This window comes from Calidris pugnax, unplaced genomic scaffold (genome assembly GCF_001431845.1).
Source record: "Calidris pugnax isolate Ruff unplaced genomic scaffold, ASM143184v1 scaffold95, whole genome shotgun sequence".
Taxonomy (NCBI): Eukaryota; Metazoa; Chordata; class Aves; order Charadriiformes; family Scolopacidae; genus Calidris; species Calidris pugnax.
The window spans coordinates 4,879,949-4,903,194 of record NW_015090885.1 but is presented as its reverse complement, the minus strand read 5'-3'; the positions used below and the strand labels follow the sequence as shown (position 1 = coordinate 4,903,194).

Sequence of the window (23,246 nt, the reverse complement as noted above, 5' to 3'; positions counted from 1 at the left end):
AAGGCTGCTTGGTCAGATGTGTTGCATTCATGTGCTAGCTGCATGAAGAGGGCATGTTCTCAATTGAGTCCAGGTAAATAACTTTTGGGAGTCAGTCTTTCAAAAACAGGCCCAAACTAACCCACTGGGATTGCTACCCTCCCAACAGGGGTATTGCTGCCCTTCTTTGCAGAAGCAGCCATTACCATCACTTTTTACCACCTTTAGGCAATAAATAGATTTGAAGCTGATGGTAGAAATTCATCTGTGTCACGTCTCAAGTGGGCTACAGCAATGCAGTATCGCTGGCCATGAAGAAAGTCCTCATGCACCCTCAAAGGCATGCAAAACTTGGATCCATCTTTTAGCAACAAACAAGATCCACCTGTTTCCTGCAGTCTACATTGGCTTCTTATAGTTTTGGGAATTTAGTCCAAGGTCTTGGTGTTTATTTTAAAGGCCAGATTTCCATGTAGCTGAAGTCTCCCTAGAGCTCATAAATGTAGACCATCATCAATAACTTTATTTTTCTAGAACACTGAAGGTTTTACAGAGATCATTTTCTAAAACTGGAGCACTGAATCTCACAGGAAGAAGGGACCATCACAAATTGTATCAGTTTCTTCTGCAAATACAAAATGTTTTTTAAATCTAAACTTCTTACATAAACATAAGGGAAATATGAAAATAGAGAATTGAATAAATAAATAAATAAATAAACCACAATGCTTCATTGCACACACACTCCTCCACAGGGAGTGGATGAGAAAATAAAAATGACAGCTCTTAGTCATGTTGCTTAAGTGCTGTTCTGGAGGGTAATCTCATATTACATTAGTGAGTGCAATATAATGGTGTACTTTAAGTGGGTCACATCATGGTATATGCACTTCTGACTCTGAGGTTAGCATTAGATACTCCAGAAAGAGTGAAAATACACTGGAAAAATCACCAAACTATATGAAATAATTTCTTTGTCCTAAGACAGAGCTGGCTAATACTGATACAGAAGTGAAAGCCCTTGCAAAAGGTATTTTTCCATTTCAATTATTTGCACTTTCTATCCAACTTCATTTGTCAAGGTCCAAATTCTGATTTGCTTGTTTCTTCTTCTTCCTTTCTTTGTATCTTATAAATTCCCATCTCTCTATAAATTCAATCAACTCAAAGCCTGTTTGCCAGGTGTTGGCATCAGTGTTTTGGAGAATGTTTCTTGCTGTTCAGTCACTCTGTGATTCTGCTGGTGAGACCGGTTTCTTTTTCTTATAGTTGAAGCTCTAGGAGTGAATACAGACTGAAAAGAAGAGTAAGAGGCTCCCCTTTGGTCCTACACCTACAGAGGGACAAACAGGTCTCCCGTGCTCCTGGCATGTGCACAGCATTGCCTCTTCTCTCCACTCCCTCCCTCTTTCATCCAGCCACCTGGCACAACGCGGAGGATGTGCTCCCCCACAATACACCAAGCAAGGATGGTTACTATCCTTACCAGCTGACATCAGTGCTAATTTCCTGTAAGTTGCCGCAGAATGAAGAAGAGGCCTCTTTCTAAAAAAATCTTTCCGGCTTGCTTAAAAACACTCTCTGTCTTCTTTTCTTCCTGTGTGCATCTTGCAGAATCAATAAGGCCCTAGCCTCTTAGCCTTGAGCAGCAGAGAAGCTATTGCTACAAACTCAGCAGGAGCAAGAGCTAGGACAAGTAAGTAGCCCAGAGCTAATCAAAAGTGCCCTCCCGTGGCTCAGGATGTTGCAAAGTGCTTGTAGCAGAACCAGAAGGCAATGTATAACTCTTTTGTCAAGCAAGAAATCATCTTCATTATCCCCACTTGATTATCTCTGGATTTCACTAATTGCACTTACCTTGACCTTCCACTTACCAACAGAGGTTGGCCAAATGTTGCTCTGTAACACGGTTTTGAAAAAGTGTGTATTTCTTTATATAGGTGCTTGATGACTATTGAAAGGTGTAAGGAGACTCTCTTTCATATCAGTGTATAATGCCATGACAGTCTGGTACAGAAACTCTGTATTCAATTAAATGATTCTCAGTATTCAATGAAATTTCAAGCAGCCTTTATAGTTGAAAAGAAATCATGTTTGTTTCCCCTTACAGTATTCCTATTCCAAACTTCCACCCCCAACCAAACCAACCCAACCAAACCAAAAACCCACAATTTTTTTATGGGTTGATGGTAGTTTTATGAGTTTTATGGGACTTGATTTTTATTACTACAGAAGGTAGGGAGGAGGGCAGGTATTTTGTTGGTTGTTGATGAAAGAGATTTCTTACCAGCATTTATAGATTTAGGGCTTTTTTTTTTTTTTCAAAGAGAATCACGTGAGGGACATAGCAGGTTAAGGTGATCACTGTAAGAATCTACCTCAGGCAGGGAAAGGCATGGAGCAAAATGCAGTTATCTTTGCCTGATAAAGGAAAATAGGACAGGACTAAGAGAATTACAGTTTGAATGCACAGAACTATAAATCCAGTGGTGGATTGTGTCACTTGCTGGCCTGTCTTATTTTCCTTGGGTAGACTGTAGATTTCCAGCAGCTTTTCCCTAAATCACAGGCATATGACTTTGAGGATCATGTGGAATTCTACATCGTTGTTGTATTTAAAAAGTATGTTATTACACATCACAAATTGCTTAAGGGGACATATTTTGGTTTAGTGATAAGAAGTAAAAGTAATAGAGACAAGAATTAATCTGCTGGATGCAACAGGGCTGCACGTTTGCTGATTCCGTGCTTAGTTTAGATCAGCTTAGTTTAGTCAGTTTAGGAAAGTTCTGCCATCTGAGATGTGCACCAGCACTGGGAGATCCTCTGCAGAGAGGTACAAAAATCTATTAGCGTCTCCTTCTGCATCTGGGACGTATTTCTTTTTCATAAATATGGACCCTCTCGGAATTTCCTCTTCCCTGTGACATTTGTCTCTCTCCCTTTGAGACTAGTGGCCTTCTTGCCCTTTGAAACATCAGCTCAAGCATGATAAGTGGTACAGAAAACCTTGCATGAATTCTTGAGCTCCTTCAAGAGGGCTAAGCCACCATTTAAGTCCCGCAAGCTTAAATGCTTTTTCAGCACTTGACCTCTTCATAAGGATGAATTTCTCCTACAGTGAGGACAGCATCCAGAGGTTGTTACTTTGTCAGTCAGAAGAAACTATAAGGCAAAGGCAGTAAATAGTATATTAACATCAAATAAAATAATAGAATTTGTAATTATTTGTAAAATACCAGTGTCTCACAGATTATTTTCTTGGATAACTATTTAAAATCTCAAAATTAATATTTCTAGAAGTATATGATTATAACAATTCTACTAGAAACAGCAAAATCTGCTGAGTGAATAGTCTGTATGTACAGCCACTGGTCTAAATCAACTCCACTGCCAAACTGGCAAGCACCGGGAAATATATAAAATGAATAGACAATTCAGAAATGTCCAACAGATAACTAAAATTGAAATTTTATTTTTTTCAATAATATTCATCAGACATTTTTCTGACAAGACTTTTCTGGAAGATGAAGTGCAAATGGGAACCCTGTAAGAATGTTTAGAAGAATTGTACATGACATTTTTTAAGCGCCACTAAGTACACATTGAATACTTTGTAAGTATATAGGCATAGCAACATGCAAGTGTCATGTACCTAACATTACAATATGCATTTTGTCTGCTTAAAGTTCTTAATGAAGAAATTAAATTAAGTAAATGTGTCTCATCATCAGTGCAATATGTTTAATTCCCATGGATTTTGTTTTCAGGTTAGTGGTTGTGTTTCTGACCCATGCAAATACATCCTTCCAAAGGCCCTCAATTGCAGTGTAAGAGCAGGGCATACTGGAGTTCCTAGGAGAATACACTTACACTGACTATGAAGAGATGAAATTTTTATACTCCTTTCACACATTAAGCCATGTTATTTATTCTAGGAAACTTCCTGCTGAACTGAAGGTTTTTTGTAGTTATAAAATATCTAGGCTAAAAGATGCACAAGGAATGCTTTATAATTCCATTGGAAAAGAGCTAAATAGCAACTCGAATGTGCATTAAGGACTTGAGCCTTGTTCTTTTGAAATCAATAGGCATATTGTACCCATTGTTTATGGAAGCAGGACATATATGAATTCACTAATCCATGAGTTCACTCTCTTGGCTCACTGTTTAGGCAGAAGCAGATGATTGTAGGTCATATTTGCATATTTCTATGAAAGCTATATGTGGGTATAAGCAAATCTGCTTTCACTGAAAAAGGACAACATGTGCAACTGCATATTTACTAACATTAATCAATATGCACAGAAAGGAGAAAAAGAGGAAGTGATAAAGAATTCAGTCCAGCAATTAAGGATTTTCCTCCTCTTCATAATCAACATAAACAGTTGATGATCATCATTATTTTCTTTACAAGTTATCACTTTAAAACCCCTCCTTTTCAACTTATTATGAAAACCCTTCAATGATTTCATTGTGGAGTAAGACTAAGGAAACGAGTACATGTAGAAGCGAATAGCATCAGTGATTTTCAGCACTATGCATAAGGGCAGGGTAAGGCTGTGTGTATTTTGTGCAGAAATGTGAGATCAGAGCTCACACAGCAAACACTGCTGGCTTGACCCTGAACACAGGGAAAGTGCTAAAGTGCTGACTCCAACAGGCTTGGCTTTGCACCTGGAATCTTAAAAAAAAAAAAAAAAATATCCTTGAACTTTTCTTTAATAGTAGCACAGACTGCTCCTTTTAGAGGAGAGACTTTTTTTTCCTACCTCCTTTCCAATTGGACTGCTGCTTTTAGCCCAGCAGAGAATAAGTGACTTAGACACAGAAGATGGAGGGCAGATCGATAGTAAACACAGAAGCCGTGCAGAATTTCTTTTTGCCATCTACTGAGGGGCTCTGGAAGCCCCTAGTACTGTAGAGTCATCATAGTGGCTCCACACCATCTCTGTCTGGTTGTGAGTACATTAAACATTGCTGAAGAAAACGAATGTGACTTGGCAACAAGATGATTTGTAGATGCTGGAAGAACTCCCTTAAGAGCTGCTGGAAGCGCACGAAGCTTGGAGCAGCCCAAGAATGTGGAGTGATACAGAAGTGTGCTGTTAAACCATGTTTGTACCCTTATTTCCTCCTGAGTTGAAACAAGTGCAGAGTGCTGGGTTAGATTCATGGATAGCATGAAGGAGCTGTGCTAGCTTCTATTCATGCCGAGTAGACAACTCCCATTTGCTTTAGAGGTACCAGGTCCACTCTGAAAAACCATGTAGGAAGTCTCATTCTCGATAAGAGTATCTACTCTGTTCTGTTGACATCAAAGTCTGCTCTGTCCATTTAATTTTCTTATATTGTTTGCAATAGTCCTTCCCTGTCCCCCATGCATTGACTGTTAGTAATGTAAACATGCCCTGGCATATTATGTTTAAATAAGTAAGAGATGTCAGAATATCTCAACAGTATTGGTATTGCATATTTAGTTCAAAAACTTGCATGTGCTTTTAAAAGTTTCTCTTCAAACCTGCATCCTTACTGTAAAGAGTTGTGTTGCAGTTGGATTGCACATCATTATCTAGTGCTGACTAAATATTGATGTGTTATAGCAGTTTATTTTTAAGCCACTTGGAATGAATCCCCAGCCAGTGTAAATTGGCCCACTTTTAAGGCAACAGAGTGAAGCTGATTTATACCAGCTGAGGCTGTGTCCTTATGCCCTGTTAAAAGCTCACACTATTAGTAAAAATTAGTAAAGAACAGGGCAAAAATTATGAACCCAGGCAGTATTTTTTTTCCTATTTTTTAACAGAAAAAAAATACAGTGATCTTATTTCAGGACTACACCAAAGATTCAGTAGTATTGTAAAATGTATACAAATATCTCATAGCTAGTATTTAGACTAAGAGGTAGATGTCATATTCTAGGAATAGTAGAGTGTGGAATGATGTTAATGGCAGTTGCTAAATACATCTATTTGCCTCTTATGCAGGACACAAAGGAGGGTTATAGCAGTGGCAACCACAAGAAGGCTTACGATATTATTTTCCTCTTTTGCTATTCTATGTTATCTGTCTTTTAGTGCATTCCTTCTGGAAGGGTATGATGGAAAAGTGGCGAGAAGTAATAAGATCAGTAATACAAAACTTCACGTTTTCAAAACGTTAGCTTTATCATTAAAGGCATCCTCTGAACTTTGATGGAAGCATTTTGTACTTACAATTTAAGATTACCTGGCATTACTGAGCAAGTAGTGGAAATTCCAGGTGAGGTGATTCAGCAAAACAGGGGTCAGAAGAATGCAGCTTGCTCTCTCTCTTTCTCTGTTGTTCATGCTAAAAATACCAGGGCATATGGCAGCATTTTTCAGCATCTTAACATACTAGGCTCCCTTGAGGACAGAAAAAAAAGAGGAAACTTGTGCTGTTGAGCTAGAAATAGATTACAGAACAGTGTTGCCAGACATCGAGAGTGCTGGCAGCAGAGCCATTACCGGAGTCAGTGTCTTACTTTGCCTAAAGGTGTTTCAGTGATACTTAATGGGCCTCAAAGAAATGGAAAGCAAAGCTAGCGAGAATGAGGAGTGGTATAAGCAGTTTTATAAATTAGTTTTCATTGCAAGTAGAGGAATTACACATATTGCATTAGGATATCCACTGCTTGTATATGTACCTTCTAGTTTTTCCTTGTGACTGCTAGGGGTCATCCGTTCCCCTGCTTGAAATAATCAAAATGCATATTATAATTACACGGTTTTCCAATATCCATACAAAGCAAGTACAAGATACTTACATGTAAGTACACTGTATTTACCTATATTTTTGCATAGTTTTTAGTGTGTACTTTGTGCCACTTAATAAAAAGCATTACTCATATTGTTGTTGTTTGTTCTTCTCTATTAGACAGCTTATTCAATTAACGTTGAAGTAGCTGGATTTTTGGTATGTTCATCACAGATTACCAGTTCCTAGGAGTGTAGAGATTAGAGACTTGGAGGAGTCTGGATAAGCAGTGGGGAAAGCTGTGGTGTGAACATGAAGTTTTAAATCACCTCCTTAATTAAGAAATGCAATATCAGATTTACGGTGCTAATTTAATAAACTTACCTTTAATTTGAATGGAATTGTAAAGGTAAGAACTCCATTTTCCTTTTGGTAACACTTTACAATAAGTGGCACTAAATTACACTATAACTGCTATGTTACAGGGAATTACATGTAACTACACTGTAACTGTTGAAATAGCTACTGTACATGTGCGTACACGGTAACTTCAGTGCTGTTACAATCATGAATTACATAATTACAGATGATTCTGTCCTTTCCTTTCACTGAAATAGTTATATATATATTATACTGCAATGAAAATACACAAGATGTTAACTTTCATGTCTTACTTAGAAAAATTGGTTTTCTTCATGTATTCCTTTACAGAGGGAGTCTCAGTGCAAGACGAACCATCTTTAAGTAATGCAGAAACTCTTCAAAGTGTTCTAGCTTAAATTCTGAGCCTCAAGTTAGACTTCATGTTCCTTAAATGGTTTCTTGGATTGTCAGATGACACTAAAGAGTGGGAGGATGCACCCCTTGTCTTCTGATGCACCGCTTCCTTGTTCAAATTATGAAAATGTTCTTGAAGCATTAAAAAAAAAAAATCTACATCAAAAAGTTTAAAAATAATCAGCAACCATCACTGTAAACAGTACACTGGCAGAAACCAGCTACCTGGTCTCAAGAAAACTACTCTGCAAGTGTGTGTGGGAGAGGATGCCACACACATTTTAGCGAAGGCGGGTCCCATTCTGAGCCTCCATTTTACACATTTGCTGGATGCCTCACACCATAATCAAAGTGGTTATTTCAGAATGGGATCTTGGACAAAGGGAATGGATGACTGGCTTTTAGCCTGCTGAATGTCATTAGCATTTAGCCATGGTTCTGCTTACAAAAAAAGAGGGATGCCTCTTTACACCTAGTGTAGTAATTGAAACCTGTGAAGACCAGACAGGCCTGCAAAGTGCTATCCAAGTAGAATGCTTGGTGTGGATTTTTTCACACCTGCTTTGCAGAGATGCAAGGGACATCACCAGGTGCAAGATGGAAGATCAGTCATGTTAAGTATGAGCACATGTGAGAAGTTTTAATTGAAAACCAGTGAAATAATATATTTTAACCATACAACTTAGATCTCTTTTTGCAAAGTTTAAATGCTGTTTTGATGCCACTAGAGAAAATGGTTTGAAATGGTTACCCCAAGAGCAATCCTGCTTTTGAAGGTCCTACCTGACCTTGGTTAGGCAATGGTTCAAGAACCAATCCTACTACTTAAGCAAGCTGGAGTTAGGAAGAATGAAAAAAGGCGTAAAAAGCACACTGGTGGGTAATTCCACTTAAACAAATAAGGCCCTCGTCCAGGGAAGCACTTATTTTTAAGCATATGAATAGTGCCTTACAGTCCAATGGAACTTCTCCCACACCTCAAGCTGAGTATGTGCTTAAATGTTAAGTTGAACTGGGCCCCAGGTCCTGAAATAAAGCCTTGTAGTAAGTGATACTGTATTATAGCTAATGTAACTTACTGTTTTGACAAGAACCCATATTTTTGGTATTAAACTAAATTACTTCCTTTGCCAGCTTTTTTCATGTGTATATTTTGAAAGACATGAATATCTTGTAAACCTATACTAGTTTTCAATGTGTCTAGTAGCACCTACCTGGTTCTCTCAAACTACCATATTATATTAACATATTATTGCATTTTTCCACAGATGGATATGGAGTGAACTGTAAAAACAAGCATGCAATCACATCAATGCAGACTTATTTCTTTAAAATGTCATACTGTATATGATTTATTATGTTAACACTCAACCACATCATATTATTTATGTCTGTATATTTTGAAAAAAGTGCTGCTTTGATTGACGTCACCCTTTTTTCTTAGAAATTAACAAGATAAATGTTTCAACAAAAACAATTAAAATACTCTAATATTGTCCTTAGAAGGTTTATACTCTTCTGATAAATAATCTTACACAGCACCTTTATCTTCCATTTTACCATATTACATGATGTCATATTCCAAACTCTCCCTTCCCCACACAAAAATAATATCCCAGGAGAAAGTCCTTTACAGCAGACCATCATGCTTTTAGGCTTCACAAGTACAGCAACCAGAGAGAAATACTCTTTTGTCAAAGGTGCAAAACTTAGGAGCAAGACAAGCTCCGGCCAGAGTAACTTGCATTCTCCAGTGTAGAATCATTTCCAAGAGCTGTTATGGCAACCTTTTTATGTCATTGGAAGAGGAAATAAGCCAATGGGCTTACAGTGTTTTGTTGTCATATTTAAGAGCATGTGATTTTTCAGCTGTCAATTACACAAAAAATTTCAGAAATAATCCAAACAGAGACTTTCACTGTGGAGCTAAAAGCATGGCAGGAATTCTCTATCATTCACGGTGACATAAGTTTGTACCTCACAAAATGCATAGACAGGAATTTAATATAAAGAATTAGTCCATTTACTGTATACACAAAACATATATCTTTTGTTTTAACACTTCTATTTTTTTCTTTTTTTTTTTTTTTTCCTTTTTTTCTTTTTTTTTGGCAAACCAACATAGAGAAGCAGCTCTGGAACTGCCAAATTAAAAATTGAGAATTTTAGCAACTCAATAGTATTTTTTAAGGATAGTAATCAAATGTGGTTGTAGTTTAAAACCTGAGGCTGTGCACTGGTTGTTAGCTTAAAACTACCTTTCCATATAACATTGTGCTTCCATTGTATAACAAAGAAAAAATTAACAAGAACTAGAAAAGTTTGCTGCTGAACAGTGCTAGGACATACAGACAAAAAAATACTAATACATGTTATCTACTCAGAATATTGATTTGAGTCATATCTAAAGGGATATAATGGACATTAGAAAATGCTTACTTGTGACTGACTTAGCTACTGCCAAAAAAGTTAAATATGTATCAAATAATGTTTAATTGAATTTATTATATGCACTATATACAGATACTAAAATGCCTTGCAGTTGTGCCCCATGAACACTTCAAATTTGAGTAGGCAGGTGAGTCCATGTGAAGCAAATAAATTATAAAAACAAAAATTACTCAGAAAGATCTCTAAACTTTGCGATCCCAAAAAGCATTAAAAGGGCAGGACAAATTTGTTTCAAATGAAGCACTATTCTCTAACTTTGCAGAATCTTTATAGCTATTCAGCATGTTTTTACCACTGAAACATGGCACTGTTGTCAAGGTACCATTTAAAACATACCAAAACAAAGCAAAGCAAGACAAAAAATTCAGTGGACTGATAAGTTTTTTTTCCCACCAAATCCAAGCATACAAGAAACTATACTAGAAAGATTTCAGTTTGTGTTTCCTAGGGTATATGTTTCAAAAACAAGTTGCTTTTTGAATTATAGATAGACATGTATAAAACATTCTTTGTAAACCTCTAATCTTAGACTTAACATTTTATGTCAGTAAATTAGGTCCTTACTTAACAGTATTTGTTATGAATATTTTTCTATGACACACTAGTAGGGACATGATAAAAGAAAACTGAATAAGCAGAAAGCTGCATAACATTTAAAAATGTAGAAAACTTGGATTAAGATGATGATTAACATTGTTAAGGCTGTATATTCAAGCACTGTATGTTAAGAGAGCAGTGGATATGGATTTCAGGCAATAAGAAATGTCCTGCTTTAAGCATGATACTGTAATTATAGAATGATGATGTCAACAGCTGATTGTTGGCATAAACTGGCTACTTATAGCAGGTATGTGAGAGAATAAAGGTAGCAGAAGATGGCAGAAATGAATTCTGAGAAATGATAGCCAGTTTTCTCCAGCAGTCAGCCTGATAAGCAAAACTCCAAGATTCTAGCTCTGCATCTAAATGAAATACTCTTTTTTCTCCTCTGCATTGACTTGGCTGCCTTCTGCATTGATAATGGCTGTGTCGGCATCAGGTGCATCTTCAGCTCCTTTTGCTTCATTTGTTAAATATGTTCCTATAGGAATCAATACAACAAAAAAAGAAACAAAAGAAAAATTAGTGTGTTTTTTAACTCTACGCTGCATTATAGGAAGTACACTTCTAACAGTGCTCCAATTTCTTCATGAATGGACAAATATTTTACACAATTTTAGTACACATCATACTGGTATGCTCAACTTTCTAATTTCTCTAAGAAATGCCTACAGTATTAATACTGACAATGCACTTACACAAATTAGAGTATATCTACAATAAATTACTGAAATCTTTTAATAAAAATTCACTTTATCTAACTTGAGTAATATGCAATATATTTTGCAGTTGTAGAATAAATTATAAAATCTTGGTTAGTTCATGGAACAGCTACCCATAAAAAATAAACCAACTTTGAAGACTTACATACTCACAAATGCTTTTTTTTTAAATGGCCATTGATTATTTCTGTATTTGTATTTTTTCACTCTTGTATCTATACTTTCATTTTACAGTCATTTCCAAGAATTATAAAATTGAGGTAGTTTTATTAACTGAACTGACTCACATTATACCATCACAGATATTTTTATGCTCAGGATATGAATAAAAAGCATTGTGTACAATAGTCTTTGTGTAAAGCACTGTTTATATTAGCGTAAGATGTGTATGTGTTCATTCAGGGAAGTAAAATGGAAGAGACACACTTTCACTGGCTCATTAAAAAAATCTTGGTTTTCCCTTACACAATACAATCAAATTAAAAAGATGTTTTTATCAGCTTATGTCTGCTTGCCATATGATTATCCTATCTAAAATAAGATTTAATGAGTTAATACCAGTACTAATCCTCTCTTCTTTATTTTTTCTTTTTTTTTGTGGGGGTAAGGAGGGAATCAACTGACTTTTAATAACTGGTCTGCAAGCCATTCAGAGGTTAAATGTCAAGAAATGACTTTTGAATTAAATGGGTCAAAATAGGATCACAAAGCCATTTAGTCAGAAGACAGTGTCACTCCATCCCTGTCATCTCTAATCGGGATTGAAAACGAAGGGGATAGAATTCTCAAGGTGAACTCTCTGAATAAAGCAAAGCTTGGCCCAAGAATGAAATCCTTATTCCAGTGGGATCATTGGTCAAAGAGTCACTGATCTGAAAACTTGCCACTGGCAAGTTGCAAATACATCTTTAAAGTATTAGCACAATTTATAAAAATGAAAAATCTTGTTCACTCAATGTATATATATTCTGCTGAGTTGATATACTAGTGAAAACTATGAGATTATGTAATCAAGTATCTAGAGCTAAGGGCTGAAACCAAAGGGCAATTTTATGTCTCAGTCTCTCTGACATGCATGTCTCTGACCCTGTGCGTGTAACTAGATGTCCTTTGCCTTAGCCAGTCCACTGGAAAACTGAGTGAAATTCAGGGACTTCACTCATGATTGGACTATGCACTGAGCTTTCTTATTGAAATCATTTAGCAGATGAGGGAATGTGAAAGGGAGGAGCACTCCCAGGTGAAATTGTGCCTTGTTTCCAGAAGTAACTGGACTTCCACTGAATCTGTCTTACCTTTATGTCTTGCCAGATATCGACCAAGGAGAATTATAGAACATAGTGTTACAAAGACAACTACAGCCACTATTCCACCTATAAGAGCGTGGTCAGGTCCGGTCTGTCCAGCCAAAGCATTTGGATCTAGAGGGAGAAGAAAAAGCAAAAGCGGTCCTACACAGACAAAAATTGACAGGAAAATTCATGGCACCAAGTTTTATACCGATCACCCTGAAAATAGGGCATTTCCCTCTTTAATATTCAGCATGGTTATTCCTACTTTTACGACGAGTATCTTATCAACAACATAGTGCTGCTTGTATTCCCAGATTGTTAAAGCCCTGAGGACATCACAGTTACAAAAAATATTACCTTATTCTTCTTTGGCAGAGGTTATTAAATGGGAAAGGTTTCTGATTTTGTCCTCACCATTTTACCACTGAAAACCTGGCCATAGCTATTTATAGCAGGAAAAACAAGGAGCTGAGAATTGGGGATCAGATAGCATCAGCAGAATAGTGTCTGCATAATACATAATTTATAGAACTGATTCTCAGTGGGGATCCCTTATATATTCTCTTCCTCTCATTCCTATCCTATTGCACCAGAAATAAAAAGGCAGATAAAGTGCAGCCGTGCAAAGTTCCTCTGCACATGGCTGAGTCTGCATGAATTTGGTCAGATAAAGGTATCAGGCAACCTGAAAGATCATCGTTCAGTCTCAAGCGTCAGTTTGTGAATTTACTGTGAATACTCAATTAATGCCCAATGTGAGCAAGCTCTAGTAGATATAACAATGTAAGCAGGTTCATTTTACTAACTCTGTGCAGAGTGCTAGGAATACTGCCCGATTCAAGCTTTCTGTGCTGGTCATTTGCCTGTTCTGTTGCCTGGTGCTTCACAAAAGTTGCAAAGAGGCAATTGTGGGAAATGGCACTACTTAGGGGTGAGTAATTCTCTGGAGCTTTTGAACAATGAAGCAGCAACCTGTGACTGTTGACTCACATGAAATATGCAAAAGATGGTAAAAATTCAATCTAAGGATCATGGTAAGATTTCTATTTTAATGAAAATGCTTCTGCTACGAAGTAATAGTAATTCTCTGAAGATGCTATTAGCATGTACTGTATGTTGCAATCAGTCTACTCTTACTGCTTCAAGGGCATTTCCCTTGTAGGAGCTGTTTATATTCTACAAATAGTTTGCAAACAACTTCTTTGCCTTGCAAAAGTGAAAGGCAGGAAAAAAATATTTGCACAGAAAAAAGGGCATGTCGTTAAAGATGATAGACGGGCCTCTGATAATGCCAAGGAGGTGTGATTCCATGATACCATTATTGCATTCTGCTGACTGTGTAACAGTAAGATGTATGGATATACCTGCATGCACACAAGTGTATGTAAAGACAATGCTATAGATAAAATAAAAGAATCATGTTTTCCCCTCTTTTTGTAAACTCTCAGGCATACTGAAACTACACTTTCAGGTTTGCTGGAGCACAGAGCGTTACGGCCACTTTTACAGATACACTTCTGCTCTTAACAGTCACTGAACCCATCAGGCATGGCTTTGTCACTTATTGCTGGCTTTCTGAGCTCCTGCATCTTTCTCTTCTGGCTGCTAAGAGGAATCTGGGGAAGCTGGCCACAGCATGTCTGTGGACATGACGGCAAACAGTAGGTATTGGCCTCAAAAAAGCTAGAAATACCTCATGCAGTCAGCTGTGCCTCCCCCCGCTTCCATCTCCATGAACCTCCTGGCATGGTGTTACTATTGGCAGCACTATGCTGAGTACACAGAATCAGTCCAAGGGGACATTGGGCCTATTTTGGTGATTAAAAATGACCCTGAGTTCTGTGTGCCAGCAGCCTCGCAGGGAAAAGCAAGACGGCTGAAGTTTTGCCTCCCCAAGGCAAAAGCTCGGAGCGCGCAGCCATCCTTCCCCACCCCTTGCAGAGGCTCCGTTTTCCGAGGGGAGCAAGGAGGAGGTGACTGCTCGCTTGAGAAAATGGAAGGTGACAGCTTGCTGCAGGACTGCCAGCCTGCTTGAGCCGTCTAGCAAATTCCTCTTTCTGTGGTGCCTGTAGCAATGTTGCTGTAAACCTCCCCCATGCAGCAAAAAGGCAGCACCCACTTGGGCACTCAGGAGCAGCGGATGTCCCTAAGTGCTGCGTCTGACCTGCAGGAGATGCTCTTCCCCAGCGCTGGGCCAGGAGGGGCATGAACATGTTTTCCCACTAAAAGCTAACTCCTGCTACTATACCAGGAGTAAAATTAAAGAATGAAAGGAGGTATTCTAAGGGATAATATACTTTCTGATGCAGAGTACAATCCAGAGAGGGGTTAGTACAGCACTTTATCTAGAGGCATTTTTTGAAAAGCTGATTACAGTGTACAGCCTTAACACAATACCCAGATTTACAACGTATCTCCTCTGTGAGCTTTAATAAATATTGTAGATAAAAATCCTCACAGTACACTGAGAGGAATATGCCTCTATGTTTTATCCTCAGGTGGTTTCCTATATATAGCTACTCACTCCTCCTCTGACATACCTGATGTGACAACACGTAGTGACCTAAAACCCGCATAAATATGTTTCCACTTATTGGTGTGGATTAATAAGATTCTACTGCTGCTATAGGTTGAAATTTTTAACTTTAAAATCTATTTGGGTATTCATGGGATTGCAAAGTTAGTATTGTATTTCTGTTATAATCTCTTAACCTTGGTATGAAAGCCAGATTATAATGATAAGTATTGCTAGAAAAGTTTGTCCATGGAAAGACTTGTACATGACTTATTGCCATTATATTACCACTGAACATTATATTTGTTAAAAAGAAAAAAAGGAAAGGAAGGAAAGGAAGGAAATAAAGATCCACAAAAGTGCCAACATTTTCTTGGGAAACAAGCATTCTTTCATTTCAAGATGGAAATCTCTACAACATAAATAATATTCTGAACAGGAAGTGCACCTCAGAAATATTCTCCTCATAGAAAAATAACGTTAGCATTAAATATAAATATGCTCTACATTATGCATACAGAGTAATGCACTATACTTTTGCCTTTCATGAAATGACCTAAGCCCCATGAGTGAATTATATATCTGGGGCTATCTATCATCTTATAAATAATTACTATGTCAAAATGTGCCTGAACAATATCTGAAAGATAGAAATATAAGGGCTTTGAAACTGCCATTTTGTGGTTTAGGTATTTATACAGTGAACATGTATAATTATTCAAGTGTTCTGGGCATTTGTATTAGCAACTCCCATTAAGTTCCTCAAAGTGCTAAGTGTGTATTTGGGCACTGACCACTCCACAGTTTGTTTCCAAAAAATTGAACAGTTTTCAGATCATTTTTAGATTCCCATTCTAAGTTTTATGGGCTCTACGAGGTAAATCCTATCTTGCCACACACAGAACATCAGCAAATGAAATCTTAAGTATGCAATTGTGCATTAAATACTTATAATCCAACTCCCCCATTAAAAAAATATAATGAGTCTATTCCTGTTTTGAATACAGACTTTTTTGCTGCATGAGCACAGGCAGCTACAGTAGTCACAGCCTGAAACAATGAAATTAAATTTTTTGTAATCAGATTAGATCTTCTTCAAAGATCAGTTCTGTTTATTTTATCCTTTGATCAGAGTAAGGAAATCTTATAACAAGATAATGACACAAAAGATCAAAATTATCTTTTGTTTGGTTTTGTCCTAAATTTAGGAAGCCTTTTCAAAATACTGATTGCTGATGCTGTATAGTTGCACCCTTTTTCAGCTTCTGGGATTTGCCTGTTACTGTTTGTTCACAAACCTACAGAGATAACACATTTAAAATGACTAACAGGGAAAAAATGTATTGTTCATTAAGAAATGAAACACATAAAATAAATCTTAGACCTATTAAATAAGTAGATATGCGCTTTTTATGACCAGCTGGCAAAGTAGAATATTTTTATATGAATTCACACATTAGTTAAGCAGAGAAATTTTTGAACAGTTTTTCATGTATTTGCATAAAGTATATGTTAATTATGCATCTAATTTCATTTTCTTCCTGCATAAGTTTCCTTCTTATTTATGCATAGTTGACTGAGCAGGCTGCAGGAAAGGGTCAGATAACCCTTTCCTGAGCAAAAGGAGAACAAGCACATTTGTGAATGCTGAAATGGTATATTTTAGGGAATGTATACTCAAATAGTCCCTTTTATTGCAGAATTTTATTTAAGTGTATTTGTGGCACAGGTGCTGAAGTTTTAAAAAAATCACTCTGAGTGTGAGGTGTACTTGCATTTGAGACATTCAAAATAATAACTTGTTTTGATCATTTCTACAAAAACAAAAATTGGAAATAAAGGTCCTAATTTGCTGTGGAGCCTAAATAGCGTTCACAACATGAAGACGTATTAAGCAGATGTATTATTCATAAATTACAGTTCCTTAAGGCTGGGAAAAGAACAGGGATGTCCCATTTCTCAGACAAGTACTGAAAGCACTAGCCTACAGTCACTTATACTGATTTCATGAATAATCAATTGCTGAGGCAAAGTAGAACCACTCCAGCAAGGGATCCTGGGGCATGGCTCCATGTTACAATTTACGTGGCAGAAAAATCTCTTCAAGTGACTCCTACTTCTTTCCCCATATTCAGGGACTTCTAATCACCCCCAGCACAACTTGCCAATCCTTCATACTTTTGCAAAAACAATTGTTTGAAAGGCCTGGGTCAAAATCAGATCAATTAAGCAGTGTGCACCTTAGGGTTGGGAAACTAAAAAGGCACAAAAATCAAACAAATTTCCTTGACATATTTGAACGGCTATTGAATTGTTGCAGATGAGGGGAGAGTGAAAATTAGTAATGGAAGCCTGTGAACATTTCTGGAGAAACCACAAATCATGAGACAGCTAAATCTGCACTCCTTTTAAGTACCTTAGCCAGAAGACAGCAAATTGCAAAAACTATGGGAAGCATGTAGTTTTGGGTTTTTTGAAGTCCATCAGTGAAAGTAAGTTAAATTAGAAATATTACCCATGGAAATTTCCCTGCCATTCAGCTGAATTTCCTAACGAGAGATAGCTTGTGATCATGCTCTTTCACTCTGTCCAAATTACTTACGAACCACGGATCCATTACACTGAGTTTTAAGAGTCAATAAAGATCTCAAGATTATTGTTTTCCTATAACTAGCTTGAGAGGACAAGTTACTGCAGGAGCTCAGACCTTATTAGATATCAGAGAATCTATAGGAAGGATGCTGTTAGAAAAACCATGACAGCGACAAAAGCTTCAGACAAAACCTGTGCCCAAGAATCCATTTTTCATTAGAAGTTTTTCTCCATTGCTAGAACTTTGGTGTCCAATGTGCCACAGATCCTGTTTGAAGCTTTTCACATGGTTAGGTGGCATTTACAACATCTGAGCCCTTTCCAACTTTTCCCTGTTCCCCCCATATCCGCTCTTTCTGCTTCTCTTCATTCTTGTCTCATAACAGGTCAGCTCACACTGCATTATTTGTATAATTCAGTTAAACAGGCAGTCAACCAAGAGGCACAATCTCACTGGAAACTAGACAAGATTTCTTTCTGCAGTTTATGGAACAAACTTGTTGTTTAATATATATTTCAGCTAATGAAATTTGACAGATTGAACAATAGAGTTCATGTAATTTTTAACTGTCCCACAAAAGTAAGCTTTGAAAAAATATAAAAAAGCCCCCAAACCCCAATGATTTGTCTAACAGCAGTAGGATAAAAGGCTAAAATAGGAATTTACTCACAATATGGATAGGTGGTAGGACAGGAGTGATAGCTGACGAGGTATTTGCTTTAGGAAAAGTGGCAGCAGTGCTGTCTGTGATAAATACTGGTAAGTAGAACTTATCCATTTTAGCATCTTAATTTGGGCACCCCAGAGTTCAATTTCCCTTGCCTGGCCTGGAGTGCTGAAACAGGTACTTTTAATCTCATTCTGTAATATACCACTAACCACTAAAATACTTGTACGTGAAACTTGTGAAAGTATTGTTAAGGGGGAAAAGAAAGTTTCTGCACCTTCATTTAAATTGCAAAGAGTAGCTGCCCACAGGGACTGGTTGTGAAATTCATTGAAAATGTGTTTTGTTATTAACCAAGTCTGAACTTAAAATATGTGACAAGCTTCTTTTTCCTTCCATGCCTGAAGCAAGGAAGAACAAAACAGTGTACTAATATACAGCATATATAAACTGCTACTTTAATAGTAGAACATCATCAACCATAGAGAAGACAGGCAGAAAAAAAAGTTTACTTGTAAACCTTCAAAGGAATTGATAGCCTTTTCTTCCCATGTTACTTCAGTAGCACGTTTGGCACATTTTGCCTCTAAGTGTTTTTTTTCACGGCACTGAATTATACATACATTCCTATTAAGAAGAGCCCACATCCCAGAAGGATAGAAATCCCACACTAATGTTTCAGCAGCTGAACCTACAGCTCCTTTTGAGGAGTCCATGTTGTTCTCATGTGTCTAAGACTTCCTTCAATGCAGAGAAAAACCCAAACACCTTCTGATGTGTATTTGTAAATAGGTAGTCCTTGTCAAAGGTAAATAAAAACACTGCCTGTACCTATTTATTTTGTAAATGTATTTTTTGCAATGCTAACAAGAGAGCTGTATACCTACAGTGTTAAGACAAAAAGTTGAATAATATTTTTCAGGGTCCTTGGAGCCTTGTTCCAGATTTTGTGCCTTGTGTCATTGACATAGTTTTTGTAAAGTTTTTTTTTTTTTTTTTAAATTTCCTTTTTTTTCTTAATGCTGCTTTAAGAGCCCCAGTTTCCTGAAGGGAACAGTTCCTCTAATTAGAGCACATAAAAGAGTTTTCGTATTGACAACATTATATTTTTGTCCATCAATAGACTCATTAATTGCTTCAGACTTTGTCTCATGAAAAAAGAACTAAAATTTGCAAATTTTTGCCTTCATCCTATTTTCTGTAGAGGATAATAAAGTCAATTCAGGGTTTGAAGAAATACTTGCAGCTTGTCCAGCTATAACTTCTGGCTGCTGAAACAGGAGGCTGTAAGGAAAGAGGCAAGTGGCACAGACGACTAGAATTTCCCTGTTAAGTTTCCCTCCCCAAAGGAGTCAACTGTGGGCTGCAGGAACAGGCAGGCAATGACTTAACTCAACTTCCAGCATTTTAATTTTTTGTCTTCTTGTGAAGTTCCAGAATGCTCAATGCCTTCATTACAGAAAACAAAAGCAAGCAGACTGAAGTTTGGAAACTTCAGCCTACTAAATAGTTTAAAAAAAAGAAAAATAAAGAAAAAATAAAAAGGAAGAACCCATCCCTATCTACCTAGAAAACCAAGATGTCTGACTTCCTACTTTGTGAGAAAAATACACATTTAATGTGTCATCTTTCCTCTGATGACTTTCCATTAATAAATATAGGAGGATCCCTGCTCTGGGTTTTCTTCATCAAAAAAAAATTACAGGCACCAGCTGGAGTAGGGGTGTGTGTGTGCACACACAACGCCTTTTTCTGTCATCAGAATCATCAAAAGTTAATTATCTATACAAATAATGAACCATTCTCTAATTAACACAGAGACCGGAGATGCCAATGTACTCTTCTGCTCCCTTCCTTGTAGTACTTTACAGTTGTGGCATTTGGTCACTTCCTATAGATTTCAATTTACTAGGGAGAATATGAACATGACTGTGTGGCAAGTGAGGGTGGACCATGTGCTCAGCAAAGTTTTCTGAACATAGGCATCGAGCACTGCCTGCCATCACAAGGGCTGGGGCCAGGCACTCAGGTGATTTCTGGCAGTCTTACTTTTCATATACCATGACAAAGCATCACATTATCACCACAACTACACATCACAAACTATGGTGAGATTGCTTAGAGAGCAATCGCTCAAAGCATTTAAGGAAGTTTTTCTGCTATCATTAAGTCCCAATAACTTAAGCCCACTAGAAAGTAGTATAAATGTTTCCACTGTGACTTTTTTGCCACTTTGTTTCTACACTATCTGTCATACAAACTCCCTCACAGATTGATCATCAGAGCTAATCAGTACTACTGCAGAGCTTAAATAATAAATACCACCTCAAGTAAGCAGTGCAAGAAAGCACGTGCTTTCAGCTGAGAAATAGTATGAAACAAATGGATGACTTCAGAGAAACATAGCGAGAGAATCAAAGGTGTTCCTGGGGGCAGAAGCTAGGGAGGAGAAGGCTTTCTTCTCAGTAAAACAGTGCCACAGACATAAAGTTAGCTGAGAACATGTATGGTTGTATAAGGATCAGAGAGGCATGAACAGATTCACGGTTGCACAAGGTACATTGTATCGAATATGTTCATGAGAGTTTTAAAACCAAGAAGGGCGGCTTTAATTTAATTGAAGAACAGCTCTAATTAAAACTTACTCTGTGGTGGAAGAAAACCTATTGTTCAAATGAATTCTTTATGCTTGTCATACTAATTTTTTCTTACCAAATCAGATTAGAATAATTATAAGCCTATAATGACATCAAAACACCCCAGTAAACCAGCCACTTACAGCCAGAATCTGACACCTTATTCATGCTGAATACCAATTTAATATGTTGTGGGATTACTCAGTATGAGTAATTGTAACAGAATTTCCTCTTTGGCAGTTAATAACATTTTATCTGTCAATATATCTCTAGAATATTAGCCAGGCATACTTGCGGTTAGGGTAACTGATCCAAAAGCGGCTGTTGACTGACCCAGCTCATCTCAGAAACAGAGATATGAGAGACATTAGCAGAGACAATCTGTTGTAATGCACAGAGTAACAGAAAAGGAGAGTAAATTATTGATAGGAAGGTGAGGACCCCTGTTAATATGTAAGGCATCTTTTATAGCTGTTTTAATTAGGGCATAAAATCTTATGTAAATTCTTTGGGACAATGGCAATATCCATTAGTGAAGTATCTGTCCAAGCAATAAAACTACCTTCAATTTGCCTGAATTTTTGCTTGTGGTTTAATTGAATGCTATCCATTTTTAATGCCAACTCTGTACTAATGGAAACAACAATATTTTCCCCATTTAATAACGACATGCTTGATGGAATTCAATATCTTAACCAAATTCTCCTCTGGGAACATTAAGACTTTGTTGTTTTCAGATGCCTTAAAGTTAAATACCATCCAGCTATTAGTAAGACAACGTTTGCTCTTAATGCCATTGATTGGTAATGGATTTGCTAAGAATAAGGTTGATCTTTGCTTTCCTAAAGGCTTTTTGTCTTCATAAAAAAAATAAAACTACATGGTTTTTTGTTTACAGGCTTATTTTTTTTAACTTGGCAGCATGCATTCATTTCCAGCTGCACTCATGATCTCTATTGTCAACACCACTAGCTGCAGTACATCCGGATTCTACCAAGGGGGTCACATCCACACCGGTTTGTAACTGACAGACTCATTTCCTACCTTCTCTTGAGACAGCAATGAGGACTGAAAAAATCAGAGGTCCACTGTAATTACTATGTATATTTCAGATTAAGTAAATGTGATAAAAGCCTCCATCTGGCTGTTGATCAAACGTGCAGAGGCAGGCTGATTTTCAGTGACATATTACAATATGTCTCTTGTAACAGTCCCTAATGCCATCCTGTAAATTACTTACATTTGGGATTACTTGACACGGCAGACAGAAATATTACTCACTGCTTAAGTGCTGCCTACTGGGAGTATGGGAGACGCAGTCTAATCTTGAAGTTGTTAAGCAAGACATTAAGAAATAATGGGGCCATGTTTATTTTACTAAATGCCGATTGTGCTTCCACTATTTGAGGATGGCAAACCCAATTTAATAGTAGCCTGAGCCTGTTCCTGATGCTGGAACGCTGTAAAAAGTCTAACGCTGCGGAAAAAAGTGTAACTGGTGTGCTGGAACAGTTCTTACAGAGAACTTTAAAAATCCGAAAAGTCCTCCAAAACATGTCAATAGCTTCAAATTATACTCTATCTGCTGAAAAAATGCAGGCCTCTATCTGAACTGAAATTCAGAGCCTTTCATTAAAGAAAAATCCCAACCAGCTACCTGAAAATGAAACAATAGAAATTTCAAGGGAAGTATAGAAAATAATGCTGCCATTTCTCCATTACTTTATACTTCTCCTTGCAGTGGTGGTTGCAATGTGTGGAGAGTCAAAATTTACTACATTATTGAAGGTCTTTTAAAAAACTTATGATAAGAAAGGCTGAGGAAAAATATGTGTGGGATATTCACAGAGCAACTAACTGTGGTTACAAGGGCTGTTCTTTCTTATGATTTAGAGCTCCTCGAGGTTTACAACTCACAGAAGAACAACAAAATTAATTCAAAATTGAAAATACCAGTGCTTATTTTTAAAAAAGACAAATCTCCTCCCCTAGCCAAGCTACGGATATTTCTGGTCTACAGCATCACATTTGTCCTCCTTGTTGAACATTCATTCTGCCCAGAAAGTGTACCAAGAAACTCTGTGTAAACCAAGGTGCTGGGTAGCAAAGAGAGCTTTGGCCCTTTGAATTCTTGTTGTAAAGCCCAGCAGAGAGTCCTTGTTGCTTTACAGCTCTTAAAAAGACAGCATCTTTGTACTGCAGTGGTTAAAATTGGTTTGCTTCTAGCCATTGGTCTGGAAAACATTCTTGGAAGCATTCATTAGCCTGGAAAACATCTCATGGCATTTTTTGCTCTA

At 37.2% G+C, this 23,246-nt stretch overlaps 1 protein-coding gene across 1 annotated transcript in view; it reads right to left on the bottom strand.

Annotated features, from left to right (window-relative positions):
* Nucleotides 1-3,425: 3,425 nt before the first annotated feature.
* CADM2 (cell adhesion molecule 2) overlaps nt 3,426-23,246 on the bottom strand; it is a 416,144-nt gene continuing 396,323 nt past the window's right edge. The window contains exons 10-11 of the mRNA XM_014947137.1: nt 12,542-12,667; nt 3,426-11,005 (exon numbers count right to left, since the gene is read on the bottom strand). Of these exons, the coding sequence (XP_014802623.1) occupies nt 10,887-11,005; nt 12,542-12,667 (245 nt within the window). The 3' untranslated portion in view covers nt 3,426-10,886. The remainder of the gene's footprint in view (nt 11,006-12,541; nt 12,668-23,246) is intronic.